The following is a 17086-nucleotide window of genomic DNA, read 5'->3' as shown; positions in this document are numbered from 1 at the left end:
GGGCGGCCACATTTCGGATCTATGAAAGCTTTCCCATAAAAAGCCCACAGTGAGGAAGGATTTGGCCTCAAATATCCGACAAGAGACCCTTGTAGTCTGGATGCAGAATAGTGCTCTGTATTAGACCGAGCAACGCCGCTATGAGACCCATGTAGAAAGAACAGGGGCAAGCCCAAATGGGGCTTGCCCACTTTTGCCCTATATCGAGGACTGATACAAGTATTATGATGGCTGCCACAGCCCTACTTGGCTATATCGGACCTACTGGGGCTCCACATACTGTGCTGCCTGGGTCGCATCTTACAAGGACCTGCAGTATAGTGCACACACTTTATTTATTTATTTATTTATTTATTTATTTATTTATTTATTTATTTATTTATTTATTTATTTATTTATTTATTTATTTATTTATTTATTTATTTATTTATTTATTTATTTATTTATTTATTTATTAACTTATTTATTTATTTATTCCTACTGCACTAGCCCTTTAAGTGGCTGTGACAGCGATTGGGTCACACTACAAAGTGTATATCATAATGACGTTCAGAAGTTCGACGCGTGAAATAAGAATTACATTGCGTATGCCCAAGAATTCATAAAAAAAAACAGATAAGCACTTTGCGCAGTTGAAGCTTGCAGCTTGCAAAAACAAATGAAAAAAAAAAGACAAAGACTCAGGCGAATGCAGGGAGGTACAGAATTCAAAGTGAGTGGAAGGTGGCAATTGAAAGCGATGCGCTCTATTGAGCATATTTTGTATAAGTTATCGCTTGCACACACGAAGTTTTACAAATACATGATCACTTGGTACCACAATATACAACGCTAAATTAAATCGGCAATGTGAGACAGAAATTTACTAAGGAGCTGGCTCATTATAACGTAATCGGGAAGCGCGTTTCGGTCTCTAACACCATGGGAAAGAATACTTGCAAGCATCAGTGTTACAGCGGTATTCTGAAAGGTATCTAGAACGTTTAAAACTTGTGAATCTAGTCCGAGATGGGGTGATATATTTAGTGACGTCTATTCGAAAAGAATTGTTCAGAAGAAGGAAAAGAAGCTTAAGGTGCAAGAATTTCGCCCTATGGCTGGTTGTTAAGAGACCGACTTTCATTAAGAGCTTTGAGGGTGAATTTGGAACAGAACTGGCCGCAATTCGTGCTGCTGTAAAGCATATCTCTGGACAAGATCCTCAAAAATGGGCAGTGTTCTGCGATTCCAAACCTGCCCTAAAATGCCTTCAATCGGTCTTGAGCCATGGGAGACCATGAACAACTTACAGCGGAGGTTCGACATCTGCACCAGCAGGCATTAGAAAAGGGTCACGAAATAATATATCAGTGGATACCAGGCCATTGTTGGCAACAACTTAGCTGACGATGCTGCTCGATTGGCTCTTGATACAACCGGCATTGTCAAGATACCATTGACAAGAGGAGACTCAGCAAGGCATCTTCGACTGATCGCCCGTACTGTGACTAGACAATCATGCTCTACCCCACTTTGACCAGTTACTTCAACTGCAGGTACCACTCGGCCTCCCCCACTATGATGCTACAATGTTTTGTCGCCTGTGGCTAGGAGTGGCGTTTACAAAGCCTATTCCCACCTCATCGGAGTGGGAGACTCTCCAACACGTGAGCAGTGTGGGTACGTTGAAACTACTGCGCACATACTTATTGTGACTGCCCTCAGTTTTAGCGTGAGCTTGCTTTCTGGTTGCTACACTCCGCCGCTTGGACTCCCGCGCTCTTACTGAAGAAAAGATTCTGGGCCCTTAGATGACTCCTTCATCTCAAAGGAAATCGATGAAGGCGCTACTGAAGTTTTTAAAGGACTCGGGGTTGAGTTCAAGGCTTTAACTGCACGCTCTTTACAGCCTTTCACTATAGATCTCTAGACATGTTATAGACTCCTTCCCTTCGCATTCTTTCTTTTCTTTTTCTCCCTTTGTTCCCCTCCCCACGTGTAGGGTAGCCTACTGGGAATCGTCTGGTTAACCTCCCTGCCTTTCTATTCTATTTTCTCTCCCTCTTTCTCTCTCTCTCTCTCTCTCTCTCTCTCTCTCTCTCTCTCTCTCTCTTTGTCGGTGAATCATAACGACTGTACTTATTGTATGTGAATCTCAACGCCTTTCTCTAAATTTAATTTTCCCATTAAGCTTTGTATATGGGAACCATGCCACAGTAGTACACTCTAGCACAGAAAGCGCGAGTTTCAAATATGCTAGCAGTTTTGTCTCAGGGGTATCAAGCCTGAGGGCGCGTCGAAGGGAGCACGGCGTCGAGTAGGCCTTGGATGTAATATATGTCCCAGGTTTATCCTGTTTTTAGTCACATGTCAAAATTATGCCAAGATATTTAAATTCAGTTGCTTATTTAAATCGACATGCAATTTTTTTTTTTAAGAAAAGATGAGCCGTTCTTTTTTTCTAGTTGCAGTCATGAAAGCAGTTTCTTTTTTTTTTTTTCTTCTTTTTTTCAATGTTAAGCGTAATTTTTCATGTTTGACAACACGCTGCAATCTGCGTGAGAGCATTTCCAAGTCCAATTAGGTCGTCACTATTACTATTTACCTTATTATGCAGTCGTCTGCAAACATTCTGATAGCAGCTTTAGTGTTATTAAACATATCATTAATGAACAAAATAGCCAGAACTGGCGCTAATACAGTGCCCTGTGTCACGCCGGAGAGTACATCAGCATATTCTGAGGGTTCTCCTTCATAGAGGACGAACTGGGATCTATCGGATAAGCAATATTGCCACGTGCCTAGCGCCGCGCGACTGTTGTGCTTGGTGACGATGACGACGAAGCGGTTGTTGGCTCGAGAGGTGCGCTGGGGCTGGACTCTGTTATCGGAACTAGAAGCCGACCTTATTCTCGGGTCCTCGTCTACGTGTACCTTCACGGCTCCCTATGGCTTGAATCGTGACAATATGAGCCAACTAATTACAGGCCCTGAACTGAGGTAGTTGAGAAGATTGTAGCGGAGTTTGCAGTGGGACACCCTGTCAAATACCTTGCAGAACTCTACGAAAGTTATACTACGAACTCTACGAAATCTACTTGTCTATGCTTATGAATGGCTGTCATAAGGTCATGGATGGTTTCTATTAACAGAGTCACTGGGGAGATGCGTTTTCTGAAACTATGCAGGTTTTCATGAAGCAGACTTATTTTCAACAAAGGATAGTATACGTTTCATAAGGATGTGTTCCATGGTTTTACAGGCAGTTGAAGTTAAAAGTGGACGGTTCCTCGTTCTCCGTTAGCCTTGCAACTTCGCTTCATCATGACTAAGTCTCCTGTATGCATTCCGTGAGATGAGCCAATCTCAACTTTCACTTCAGTAAATTCTGGTGACAGTTCACTCTCACCAGCCTACGGTGATTTGCCTTTGAGTGCAAGCTCCACCTGGCGACCCCAGTGACCCAAGGTCAGAAGCTAGCAAGGTTATTGTCTAATGCCCTTCCCATTCTCACCCGATAGCAGCGACCCTTTCTTTATGTACTTAATTTAGTCGCTTATTCACTCATCAATGAATCCATTTCCTTTTTTTTTTTTCTTGGCTCTCTAGCGTTTTCAAATCCTACTTGATTGAGTAATCGGTCAAACACTTCATACCTTTCTCTTAGGAATAATAATGTTATTTATTGTAGCAGTAATAGTAGTAATGCTTTGTTTTCAGCAGGTTGTGGCAGTAGTGGAGCTAGTGCTCGTAATAGTAATAGCAAAGTAGTAGTAGTAGTAGTAGTAGTAGTAGTAGTAGTAGTAGTAGTAGTAGTAGTAGTAGTAGTAGTAGTAGTAGTAGTAGTAGTAGCAGCAGTAGTAGTAGTAGTAGTAGTAGTAGTAGTAGTAGTAGTAGTAGTAGTAGTAGTAGTGGTAGTAGTAGTAGTAGTAGTAGTAGAAGTAGTAGTAGTGGTACCAGTGGTTGTTGTTGTGGTAGAAGCAGTAATAGTAGTACCAGTAGCAGCAGTGAGGCCATTGCTGTCAGTAGTAGCAGTAGTAGTAGCAGCAATAGTAGTAGTAACAGTAGAAGCAGAACTAGTAGTAGTAGTAGTAGTAGTAGTAGTAGTAGTAGTAGGAGGAGGAGGAGGAGGAGGAGGAGGAGGAGAAGGAGGAGGAGGAGGAGCAGTAGTAGTAGCAGTAGTAGTAGTAGTAGCGGTGGTAATGGCGGGGTGGAGGGGAGGGGGTGGTAGCGGCGACGAAAGACGATGGTGATGATAGCAGCTAGCACAGCGGCAGCAGCAGTAGGTAGTCTGCCCTGTGCGACAGAGACAGCCATGTGCTCGTCTTTCATATCGCTACTTTTTTCTTTCTTTTGTGCTTTCCTGTGAATCGGCTCTGAAAAATGAAGTTCTCGCAAAATATCTATGACTTGGAGGATATCAGCTGGAGAGACTCTTCATCACTTGCAAGGCCACCGCATAGTGGAGCAGGGTCATCGCGCAATACGGTCCTAACTGCACGCTCTGCAACTGCGGAATGACTCACTAACGATGAAAAATGCCCGTCTCTCGCAAAATCCCAACAACGCTGCTTCCATTTTAAGAAGACGAGAGGCTATTCTGTGCCATTCGGCTGGACCCCAGCCAACTGAGCACAGCAGCTGTGACGTCAAGCGCGGAAATTCAACAAGAAAGCTAATGTAAAAGCAGACAGCAATGATGTCATTTCTGCCCGCTTTACGCAGAGGAGCTTGAAGCTCAATTCTTCTGCACGGACGAACGTCCTCCAACTTGTGCAGTTTAAATCGATTATAAAGAAAAGGCAAAGAAGAAGCAGCCTCTGTCGCACAGTGGAAGCAATAAAAAATTGCGGAAGGTGGCTAGCGGAAGAGAGGCAGGGGTGGGGATGCATTGAATACATCCTTCCTAAATTTTATGAGCCATTTCTTCTTCCGGATTCTCAAGAGAACTCTGCTGTAAACTGTAACTTTCATTCCGGCTTAGACGTAGTAAGCGTCGAAAACAACATCGGAAAGTTTCATCTTTAGGCTACCTACATTGGAATCTATCACGAGCAATTACGCAAAACAAACAACTCTTTTGATCTCTTTCCTTCGTAGGAATTGCATCTTTGCTATACTCCAAGTGAACCGTATAATGCTGTGAGGAAGCACTGATGGTGATTCGCCTTTTTTTTTTTCTTTTAACTAGAAGGCCAATGTTTAGAGTATAGACTGTGGTGGCTGCTTTTCGACGGAAGCAAAATGTAAAGGGTTCACGCGTTGAAATTTTGGCGTACGGAAAGCAAGCTTGGCTGGGCGAAAAGGTCCGGAGCTCACAGTGGTCATGTCGAAGAGTATTTTCCCAAGCATTTCACCCCACGAACTCCGTGCATCGAGTGGGGGGAAAGTTTGCATCCTTCCTCCCCGGCGTGCGAGGCGAATGCTCAAACCACTAGGCCATCAATGACACCACGAAAATCTATTACTAACGAGAAAAGTTCAAATATATGAAGCGCAAACACTTAAGTGCGTCACAACATTCTCCCAGTCATAAAAGCCTGCGAGGACAGTCTCCAAATGGCTGCTTAATGCATTTCAAATAAAACCATTTAAATTTAAAAGACTGACCAGGGGTCACAACATGCCATGAGATTATAGTAGACGCGAGAAGATCTTGCTTCATATATTGTTGGGATTGAGCGCTCCGACGTGCAAGAAAGGAGGATTTAAAATTTCATTTTGTCATTGAAAAATCGCGTAAAACAAACTAAAGTGTCATCTTGAGGCGAAACCCTGCCACCATCAGTGTATCCCACCACATGACCACATCTCGCTAAAATGTCACTTATTTGTTTCGCGTTATCTCTGCCACGAAATGCTCACTTCGCATCGCAGGTACGTGCTTTTAGTATTTGTCATTGGATGCACGGTGCCCCAGTGTTATAAATTCGTTGGGTTAAGCGGTAATCACAGTCCACTAAAACTTTCGTCGACCAAGCGTACGTCAGTGTGCTGAAGCGGCTTTGGGTGTCGAAAGTGAGATGGACTCTTACACTATGCTAAAAATGTGTAATGTATGGGGTGAGCTTTATATTCGTTTTCGGTAAGTCACAATTGCTGATGCGCCATCGCCCACGCTGGTCATGGTTTTCAGAATTGAATATGTAAAAATAGGCGGATGCACTGGTCGAAACATTCATGAGAAAAACCTTCCGCAGCGTTTCTAGCAATACCGTTGGGAAATCTAGCCCCTCATGCTTGCTGGTGCGGTGAAAAAAAAAAAGAAACAAGAAAGAAAACTTGCTGCTTAAAATTCGGCGGCTGATCACTTTAGGTTTCTTCCGTGCATATTATTTATACGCTTGTGTGCAATGGAGATGCTTTTTGACGCTAGTTCTTCTAAACAGCCAATAACTTCATAGAACGGGCTTTTGAAAAGCTTTTCCTTCCAGCGCCGAAAGTTACAAAATAAATGTGGGCGTCAGATGAATATAAAGGATAATGAATTAGGTAAAACCTTCATAAATGCATTTTCCGAAATGGAGCACCGTGATAACGATCGTAATGTACGAATTTCATCACATAATTCAAAATGAAGCAATACATGAACGCCACAGCAGAGAAAATGCATCATTCGTTACCTCAATTTATTACCTCCAGCTTAATAGAGTTCGTGATAACACCTGGGGTTTTTATCATTTTCTTCCAGTAGCCTGTTTTGAACGCGCAAAAAACTGGAGCTCATAAGTCACCTCACTGCTGGAGCTTACAGCTCAACTTTAAAAAGGTTCGCAGTTTATCTACCATCATGCTCAGCACCTTTTTCACCTTTACGCTTTAGCTGTTTTCACCTCGTCGACCTTGTCGGTTATAGTCACCGCTAAGCAGGCAGAGGGGTGTTTTAAATGGTTCCGCGATTCATCTTTATGGGCCCAATTTTCCGGGTCAACGGCAAGAAAAGTGTCTAGTGAGGCCGATCCCACAAATGTCAGGGCAGAAACGTCGCATAGAAGAACTTTTAACGGTGAATTTATCGCATTGTTTTTACATTCGTAGTTATGCTTTTACATCTTGAAAACAAGATCAATGAGCAGAATGGCGATCGCACACCAACATGTCTCAAACCGGAAACTACTGCGTGGTCCTCCCAGCCAAAAGTGTGCAATCTTTCACTTAAAATGCTGTTTGGCATGTACCATCACTATCCCATTACTACCATTATGTATCGCTTGAGAACTTTCTGAACGTGCAGAAGCAAAAGCACACTGAAGCGCTCCGCTATGACGTGGATGTTGTCTCTGTTCCGCAGTGCCACTGATCAATGCAAGAGCAGCGTCGCTTTTAGGCAACAATTTTTTGCACCGGAGATTGCACTGAACACGGGTAGAAAAGCGCAAAGTTGGCAAATAACCATGAAATAATAAACAGACGTTGTTCACTTAACAGCAGCTAGGTTACGTATTTCCATATGTGGTCACGTGGTAGGAAAGTTGGTAACAATGCTTCATCGCATAACGTGGTCTCGTCTAGGTTTGTTGATGTGCGTCGGATTAAGATTCTTTTGACCGGCAATACCATGTTATCGAAACTGTTGCAGTGGCTGAAACACTGACACTTTGGAAGCAGACTGGAGCGATGGGGCTGTAATTACGCAATCCTTCAGCACGGACGCCATGGTCTGCGACCCCCATATTACACTATACTCTATAAAGCCGGCTCCGACTGAGTGTGTTTTTCCGGCGGCTGTTATCATCTACTACTGCTAGAAAAAAAAAAAATGTACGCGAATTTTTTCCAACGAAAGTGCGCGCAGCCCAAACTATGACCGTTTGCCGTCCTTTTCGTCTTCATTACAATCACGTTTCACAATAGGAAATCCCAGAATACACTTGTAAGGATTCGTGCGGCACTGTATAATGAAGCTTAAAACATGTGCAACACGAAAGCCTATTTCGGCCGCGGCCAAAGTTCTGGTTTTAGTACTGAAAGGAGTTTAATCGAAGCTGCTTCACTGCATGCAAGGGCGACTGTCGAGAGACACTCACCTTTTGTGTGCGGTGAAGGCATGAGGCGAGCTGTGTTTGCGGAGTGTCCCGAATGCCGGACGCGCCGCACCCGGTGGTCCGACCTTCTGGAAGGGCGGCCCGTCCCGGTGCTCGGCGCCGGGCCGCCGGTAGCCCTCGGGACCCCAGCTTTCGTCGTCGCTGCCGTGACTGCTGCCCGAGGCCGAGCCGATGTCATCCCAGTCGTCGAGCGTCGTCTGAAAACATCCGAGACCATACCTCTCTGCAGCCACTCTTCCGTTCATGGATTCTGTTTTAATGCAGAAACGCATTCTACCGATTTTTTACGGCAGGTTTTCGACCACTGCCACGTGTGCACTTAGCGGTAGCGTTTACGTGTTCGCACTGTCCAGTCCACCTAGATGCAGTCCAGTTCAAAGGTCACCTACTTGAGTTGCAAGTTTAACCTGCGTAGGTAGGTGGGAAAGTTACCCACATGTTATTTAGGTGAGCTTGGAAGAATGGGAAGGCGGAGAAGTAGTGCGCGAAGGGATGATATAGTCACAACAGAACAGAAGGACTTCTCTGGACATTCCTGCAGCATTTGCATTCGGTGTTTCGTATGTTCTGTGTTCCTTGCCCTCGTAGTTATACCTGGGCCTTAACCTTTCTTGTAGCAAACCTTACAAACTCGCGTTGTAGCCCGGTAGGTTTTGCCGGGCGGCGTATATGGCTTTTGGTGCGCACAGTGCTGCAAGCTCCACTAGGCAATTCTAGTGACATTGTAAAATAAAACCGCGGAAACGACCTCGGTTTTATTTTATAACGTCCCACCAACTGGCCTACAACCAAGCGATTTCAATTCTGGTGATTAGCCTTGAAGAAACAAACGCAGAAAAGGCCACACGTTTAGCTCGCAGTGTAGAGTAAGAGAAAAACAATGCTACTGAATATGCTTTGATAAAACTTTCAATTGAATCAGATGAACGCATTTTTGACTGCTAGAAAATTAATGTCGCCTTTATAGTGCGCTCAAGTTACAGCTGTCATACAACATCTGCTGAAGACTACAAGCATCGCCAACCTCTGTGGCTACGCAAACGTGGTACAATTTATGCTGATGACACATTTTTTTTTTTTTTTTTCAGGTAGATCATGTGCCGATTTGGTTAGTCAAGCCAATAACGCGCTTTTCAAAATTAATGCATGGGCTAAAATGAACTGCCGAAAACTAAACAATAATAAAACGAAAGCTGTTTTATTTCACCCTCGCCACACACATGTACAATTGCCCCATATATTGTTCAATAACACTGAAATCGAAGTGGTTGAAAACTTTAAATCACTCGGAGTGTACTTTTCACAAAACATGACATGGGATGATCACGTGAACTACAGTATTAACAAACTGTCAGGGACGATCGGCAATATGCGCCGCCACTGCTACTTCTTCCCTACCTGTGTTAACATTCTCATATACAATTCTTTATTCTCTTCTTTATTGAGTCACGCGTTTCTGGTTTGGTCAGCAACAACAGCCGGAAACATTAGCAAACATGCTGTCTTACAAAAAAGAGCTTTACGCCTAGCGTGTAAAGTTCTATATTGTTTTCACACAGCAGGTTTATTTAAGAACCACAACATAATTCCAGTTGCATCAGTGTATGATTACAAGCCATGCCGCATGTATAAACTTGCTGTATTAAAAAATAATGATGCCATAACAAGCCTCACACGGCTAACAGAAAACTTCCCTGTTTATAATGTACGCCATCCTGAAAGTTGGCATGTAGCCAAATGTAGAACAAATCATGGGCATCAAATGTTGAAATTCCAATTAGCCCCATTTCTAAATCGAATAATTCAAGAAACTGACACTGACATCTATCGTATATCACCAAGAGAACTGCGCTCAATATTTGTATAATAATGTAGCATAGCAACTTCACTTTCTTTGCATTATAATGTTCCTTTTTTAAACGATGTTCCATGAATCCTATATGATTTCGTCATTATACCGTTTTCCCTTAGTCACACGCTTCTTTGCTGCCTGTGTGGTTGGGGGTCAGGGCCCCTCAAGCCGTTCTGACAGCTTTTTTCCTGTCCTCCGTGTAAACATTGGTTTGCAGAATAAAATTTGAATTTGAACTAGCCGGTGAATCGGTCGTTCAGATATGACTGATGGTTCACGGTTCGAATTTGTTTTTCCCTCGGTGCCTCACGGCTGCAAAAATGGCCACGGGGGACCAAATGGGGTCTTTGCGCAATCGCAGCCATGCACTCGCTGCTCACCATTCGATCGTTCCTGGCGACGCCCATGTGCGCCACTTCCCGGCGGTCCCGGTTGTGCTGCTGTTGTTGCTGCGGCGGTGGCGGCGGCGGGAAGCCGAGCCGTGGTGGCGGCCGCTGAGGAACAGCGGGCGGGTTCGGGTCTACGTTCACTGCAGCAAACCACCATAATCTGTAGCTCAGCAAGGTGTCACATGTGCACTTGTGGCTTGGTTGAGGCCGTGCCTTTCTTTTTCTATCTCGATCGAGGCTGCATTAGGCACTCGGATGAGAGGCCGCGCATTAGTGTACGCTGTTACACTTTTATGTTGGAGCGTATAAGCCCTCGTTTTTTTTTTCTTTATTTTATTTTTGTCGTAGCCTGAGCGCATGTTTCGTTTAACGATGTTGTTTACTGGTGCACTGCAGTACTCAGTAAGTACAGTCTTAATTCTACGTCTTTTGTGTGCGTGTGTTCTTTCCTTTTTCCTACCTCAGCCTTCTTTCCGTCTCTTTCACGTGTTAGAAAGAGCAGCCGTCGAACATTTTCAGAAAAACCTGTCATCCTGTACCCCCCCCCCCCCCTTTTTGGCCTTATTTTCTTACCTATACGAGCTAATGCGGTACCCAAATGAGGTCTAGCATATGCAGTAGATAAGTACTATGCACGTATCATGACGAGTGCTTAGTGAGAAATAGTGTCAACAGCTAAGCTTACATTTCAAGCTCCAAGGGCTTCACACTATCAACCCTTACTCCTTTTGCCTTTAGCTCGCGAAAATCATTTGAGAGGCTTTTAAAGCGTAAAATGAAAACAAAAACTTCGACGTCGGGGCGCTAGATTAACCGCACACACCATACACAAACGCGGAACGCAATTATGTAGTAGTCTGTACAGCAAATGGGCGCCGACGCATTTAGGCGCAGGAATGGCACGAAAAAGTATGGAGGAGAATAGTGTCAGCTGCAACGAATGGCTGCATGGTGAAGAGTGGTTTCAAAACCGTCGCTTTTTGCGGCCATACATTCACAACAAGATTCTACGCTTCACGAAAGCCGCCACTTCTTGGTGAGCATGATGTTATGCGGCTAACCACCATCTGTACTTAAGCGGCCCCTTATGTCGCATCAGCAGATAAAGGACGGAAAAAGTACTACGGTATTAACGACCATAATGATTATAATTGTGGTAATGATGTCGTGAACCGTTAAATAGAGTGCAACGACACTGCGTCGCGCCCCAATTGGACGACACGCGCACAGCAGCGACGCCACTATCGAGGGGAGACCTCAACTGGGCCCTCACATTGCGTAGGTGCCTGTGTGAAGTATTATATGTTTAGGTCCCTGCCGAAATGGCCGGGGTTCGGCGCTGCGGCTTACCCCTTGTTTTAAAGGTTGCCGCCGATTTCTTTTGCAGTGGCTCTAGCGACAACTGAAGAAATACGTGGCCCTGTTTAAAAGGTTGGCTCGTTCAAGAACTCCATCAAGAGTTGCTGTCGGGATGGCTGGCTTGAATCTTGTAATGTCATGAAATGATGTGCAGCACGAAGACATTATAGACAATAGGCTAGTAGTTGTTAGCTTCCGCTCGTCCTGACGTGTCTAATGTCTTCGTGTCATCTTTTTTGCGTATATCCTTTCATGATATTAAAAGACCGCTCAAGAAATTTTCCGCCATCTAAGTCAAACCTCGCAGTCTTCGTGCAGCACGTTACGATAACGCCCCCTGTCGCGGACAGGTCGGCTCGGCTTGTGTCGTAGCACGTTCAGCGATAAACTTAATCACAGCGTGCCCTCCTATCTGCGTTGTCTTGCTGTCGTCACATATACCGATGTTTTATAGGCTGTCTTCGCAGGCGTCGACTAAATATGCAAGTAAACTGCCCTTGCTATCATTTCGTAGTCTAAACAAAAACTCACACAGCATATTTGCTTTATTTATAGCGCTTTTCGCCTAATTAACAGAGAGGTGTTCGTCAGAAACCAATCACGAAGCGGAAATACACGCAAGAGACGCGTATTTACCGATACCCCCCCCCCCCCCTACTTCTCATCTTTTCCCCAGCCCGAAGCAAGGAGAAAGTATTAAGCGAAAATAAAACCTTCAGTACGTGCTTCCGGTAAATCCGCTACACCATACGTAAACACCCGAAAACTTAAGAGCTCGAGAATCCCACAAGCCTGCTTCCTGGATTGTGATGTTGCTCCCCACATGTCCAAGCCATAGACACATCGTTTTATATCCACGTCTGAAGCGTCCAGAATCTTTTTATTTTTGTTTCCATGCCCTGCGAATTTTGTACTCGTGTATTCCAGCTTACGTCGGAATAAATCGTCAACATACTTTTAACTGAATTTTACTCGCACTTCTATCCGGCACCGTGGAGTTCACACCTACTCACGAAGAGCACTGATCCCGCCTTTTACGCGATAGCGCACAGCTCGTTCCGTCAAAAAGGTGTAGTTGTAACCAGCAAAAAAAAAAACAAAAAAAAAAGAACTTGGCATCGTTCAACATATCAGAACAAAAAATACGTACCTGATTTCGTTTAAAAATTGTGACGCAATCGTTCTTTGCGCAGCGTTCAGGGTGACGTCATACCCCTTTGCTTCCCATATGGCATATATCTGCTAGTCAAGATTCGACAGGGGATTCGATAGGGATTTGAATCAACAAAATATGAGCTCCAATTTTATATCGTTAATTGTAAATGTAGATGTCCATCGGAAAAGGATACAGATATTGCGCCTGAGCTTTCCCCGAAAACCAGGCTAACTAAAGGCGTTTAACCCTCTTCCAAACTCTGCGCCAGTCCCTCAATGCCAAACCGCTAAGCGAAACCACATCAAAGCATGCCAAACAGCGCTTTCTCACGTCTTAACTGCCTTAAGCGGAGTTAAAACCCGGCTAATTTTACACGAAAGCGTATATAGCCGGTTCCGCCGAAAAGACGCCGTTGCTGTGACAGCTGGCATTAAGCCAAAACTCGTCAAACCTGTCGGAAAAACATGCGTGCTATCGCACCAACTTCTAGGCGGTGCCTAAGCGTCTCTCAAGACTTTTTCTGTATTGTTTTCTTTTTTTCCACAAACGTATACCGAGCCACGGCCGTTCGATGGAAGCGCACTAGGTGCGGCCTGCTACATCGCCCGAAACCGGCGGGAGGCGCCTACTTCCAGTCGCCACCGCCGCGGCGCCACCGTTCGGGGACAGCCGCGCGCGGAGAGCTGCGCCTGGCTGCGCTTTGAGGGAGGCGTAGGCGTGGTAGAAGTGCTTTATTTTAAGCGTATAAGAGCTCCGCTTCACACAATTTGGTAACAAGAATTAGTATATACTGTCATGTCTAGTGTGACCATGTCAGCACTTAGCGCTTGCTCGGCAAGGATGTACACTGGAGTGTACTCCGAAAAACTTAGTCACGATGGTTGAAGACCGCTCGAATGGAGAGCTCGCATTACCGTGATGTTGCATCGGATACAGTTGTTCGTCACATTAAAATGTGACCCGGCTGTGAACAATTCGAAGCTGTTCAGCTGCCATGGTAGCAAGCATAACCACTTGACTGTGTCGCAAATTCCGTGTGTCATTTTCATACCATTTACTCATTCCTGCATACAGCTTTTATACACAAATTGATGTCAACCTGTTCTAAGCCGCCAGCGCTATCCAATAAAAAAATGTCCTATGAGCAACATCTGTGAAAATGCGGCATGTAACCAACTTTTCTATCTCACTGTGACAAATTTTACGGTGGAAATATGAAGATGTTCATTAGGTTAAATCTAGATGATAACCTGGGATCTTCGACTCAGTTAGAGACCTTAAACGTTGTACGCCAGAACGCTATCCGTCATGGCTTCCCGCATGTTGCATGACCGGACAAAGTAAGCGCGCTTGATAGAGCTGGTCTGCCTCAAGGTGCTACATATATGCGCCGAAAGTTTTTAATAATAGTTTTATTGGCTGCTCACAAACCCATACAATTTCGCTGGTTCGTAATTTTCAATGGAAGAACGCGCATCGAGTGTTGCTGTTGTGAAACTATTAGCTGTGGTCACAATAATGTTCACGCGTCAGAGCGCAACTGCAGCCGAGATTCAGCAAGCAGCCAAGTACGCTTATTTAATGTCCACGCAAAAAAGGAAGAAAATTACCAATCGCAAACGGAAAACCTTTCTTGAGAGAGGTTTATGCCATAGCCATGCACATCGCTCCACTGTTGAGTTGACGTTTCCAGCCCAGCTCGCTATCAGTGGGCGCAGCAACTTAAAGATATCTTGCATAGCGCCTGAGCATGGGCAGGATCATTGTTTTTATAGATTAGCTGCAGGTATTGTGTACAGTGAGAAAACAATGATGAAACCAAAAGTTTACACAGCTTGCTACTTCACCGGACCTCTTCAGACTTCATCATCCTGTTAATGAAGGTGCGCGTAAGCTGACAAAGCTTGATTACTTCCGTTGCGGGGTATATCAAGACTCCATTGTCCTTGGTTTTCATTAACCTGTAACTGGTCCAGTTGACTATATTTCCTGCAACAGGCTCTTGCTCGACTGACATGTCGCCTCAAAATCATTACCAAATATCGCATAAATTAAGCAACAACCTGGTAGTGATAAACAAATCTTGGGGTTCTTAAGTCTCCTTGAGGAGCCTCGTTAGAGTGCCCGCACTTTGCTACCTGCTTATTCACCGTATCCCGTAATTGCTGCCTCTGTCTCATATCATTAGAATGCAGCCTTAAGCCACCGCATTATGTGAAATAGCACCCTACACATAGCTATATAAAGCCCCTCTTTACCGCAGCCGTACGAACGTGCCCTATAGCAGTATAGTGTGCCTGACTTGGGATCTAAGGGTCCTCCCGCTTTCAATAATTCCCATTTCACCCTTACATCTTATTGACTCTCTCTGGTTTAGCAGCTCCTGCCACATTGAACATGTCATGTGTTCTCATTGCGCCAAAGGTGTCTGGCCATATCGCCAACTAAAGTGCCTCTTACCACAGAGGCTTTTTTCCGACTGTCCGCCGACAGAGCGGGCGCCGGATTTTCTGTAGAACGTGGCTTTTCGTTTTATTGCATCGGCTCAAACAGTCTCAACAGTATAAACAAATGTTGTATGCACAGGCTCCTTTACTTGCAAGGCCACTCAGACTAGCGCGGCAAAATTTAGAACAAATTGCATGCTTATATATAAAAAAAAACCTTCGTTGCTTTTTCTGATATGTCCTCGCAACATAACCTGCGAGAAAAGCTTCTGGTGCTACCTCATCGTGTTCATCTGCTTCACAACACATAGTTAAAAATCCTAGTTCACTGGCCAGCTTCCTGGTAACTAAATAGGTTAAACAACGTGACGGGAACACAGGAAAAGAGGACGACACAACTAGCGCGGTTATGCCGTCTTCTTCTCCTGTGTTCCCGCCGCGTTGTTTGCACGGTTAACCTATAATTAATCACCAACAAGTCCAATCTGCTGTCCCTTGTAGCAAATTAAATGGCAGCTGATAGGGCATTATGCTTCAGCATCTGGACTTTTTAACCGCAGCGCCGCTTTCATTTCAGAGGAAGCGAGTGCATTTCCACTCCTCGCTGCTGTCTGACTGAAGCGAGCTCAGCAGATAAAATTAGAGGGTCGTTTAGATGTCTCTTAAGCGCAGGACGGCGAAAGCTACCCTTCTATCATTTGCCTCTCATCGTTTGCCACAGTTCGTCATTTCAAGTCGTCGTTTGATATATTGGCCGTTTCTCAGTCATGATGAGTCTGCCTACGTAGTCATTGCAGCCCTTATCAATCATAACTAAGCAGGTTACTCATTTAGAATCAGCAGTGGTCATTACATGTCGTTTCACATATTGATCATTTCGTTGTCATTAACTGTAATGATGAGTCATGCCTAGCTATTATAGTCATTACCACACACTGTTAAGCACTTTTACTAATTTCTAATCAATTGCGGTCATTACATGTCGTGGATCACTGCCTTGTCGTGGCGGAGGGGCTTGCGAAACTCGATGAAGTCGTGAGCTCTGCTGTGTAGGGCCACCCAAGATAGACAGGTCACGGCAGAGAGTTCTGACAAAATGTGATTCACTGGAGAAGGTAATGGCAACCCACTCCAGTATTTCCTGCCAAGAAAACCCTATGGCCAGTCACAATACCATTATCGATATGGCGCCGGAAGATGAGCCCCCCAGGTTGGAAGGCGTCCCACATGTTACTGGGGATGAACAAAGGGCGATTCCTAGTAGCTCCAGGACGACTGAAGCGGCTGGGCTAAAGCCAAAAGGACGCTCAGTTGTGGATGTGTCGCGAAGCGACCGGAAAGTCCGATGTTGCAAGGAGATATATCACATAGCAACATGGAATGTAAGATCTATGACGCAAGGTAAACTGGATATCGTCAAGCGAGAAATGGACAGATTGAGCATTGATATCTTGGGTATCAGCGAGCTCAAGTGGACCGGAATGGGAGAATTTAACTCCGGCGACCATTATGTCTTTTATTGTGGGCACGAATCCAAGAGAAGGAATGGGGTCGCTCTCATAGTAAACAGAAGAATGGGCAAAGCAGTGCTAGGGTACAACCCCAAAAACGACCGAATGATTTCACTTCGGATCCAAGGTCACCCTTTCAACATAACAGTTATCCAAGTCTATGCACCGACCACTGCTGCTGAAGAAGCTGACGTTGAGAGATTTTATGCGGACCTACAATGCCTTTTAGACCGCACCCCATCATCAGACGTCGTTTTTTTCATAGGAGACTGGAATGCTAAGGTCGGGAGTGAAGAAATATCCGGAATTACAGGCAAGTTCGGTCTTGGTGAGCCAAATGAAGCTGGG

General features: G+C 44.8%; 1 protein-coding gene across 1 annotated transcript in view; it reads right to left on the bottom strand.

Annotated features, from left to right (window-relative positions):
- LOC146205687 (uncharacterized) overlaps positions 1-17086 on the bottom strand; it is a 105961-nt gene that overhangs the window by 70323 nt on the left and 18552 nt on the right. Inside the window, exons 4-5 of the mRNA XM_084607604.1 lie at positions 10257-10405; positions 8007-8221 (exon numbers count right to left, since the gene is read on the bottom strand). Of these exons, the coding sequence (XP_084463730.1) occupies positions 8007-8221; positions 10257-10405 (364 nt within the window). The remainder of the gene's footprint in view (positions 1-8006; positions 8222-10256; positions 10406-17086) is intronic.

The sequence above is a fragment of the Amblyomma maculatum genome, chromosome 1 (genome assembly GCF_055883805.1).
Source record: "Amblyomma maculatum isolate TAMU_Amacu chromosome 1, ASM5588380v1, whole genome shotgun sequence".
In the NCBI taxonomy this organism is placed as follows: Eukaryota; Metazoa; Arthropoda; class Arachnida; order Ixodida; family Ixodidae; genus Amblyomma; species Amblyomma maculatum.
This window is presented reverse-complemented; position numbering and strand designations above follow the sequence as displayed.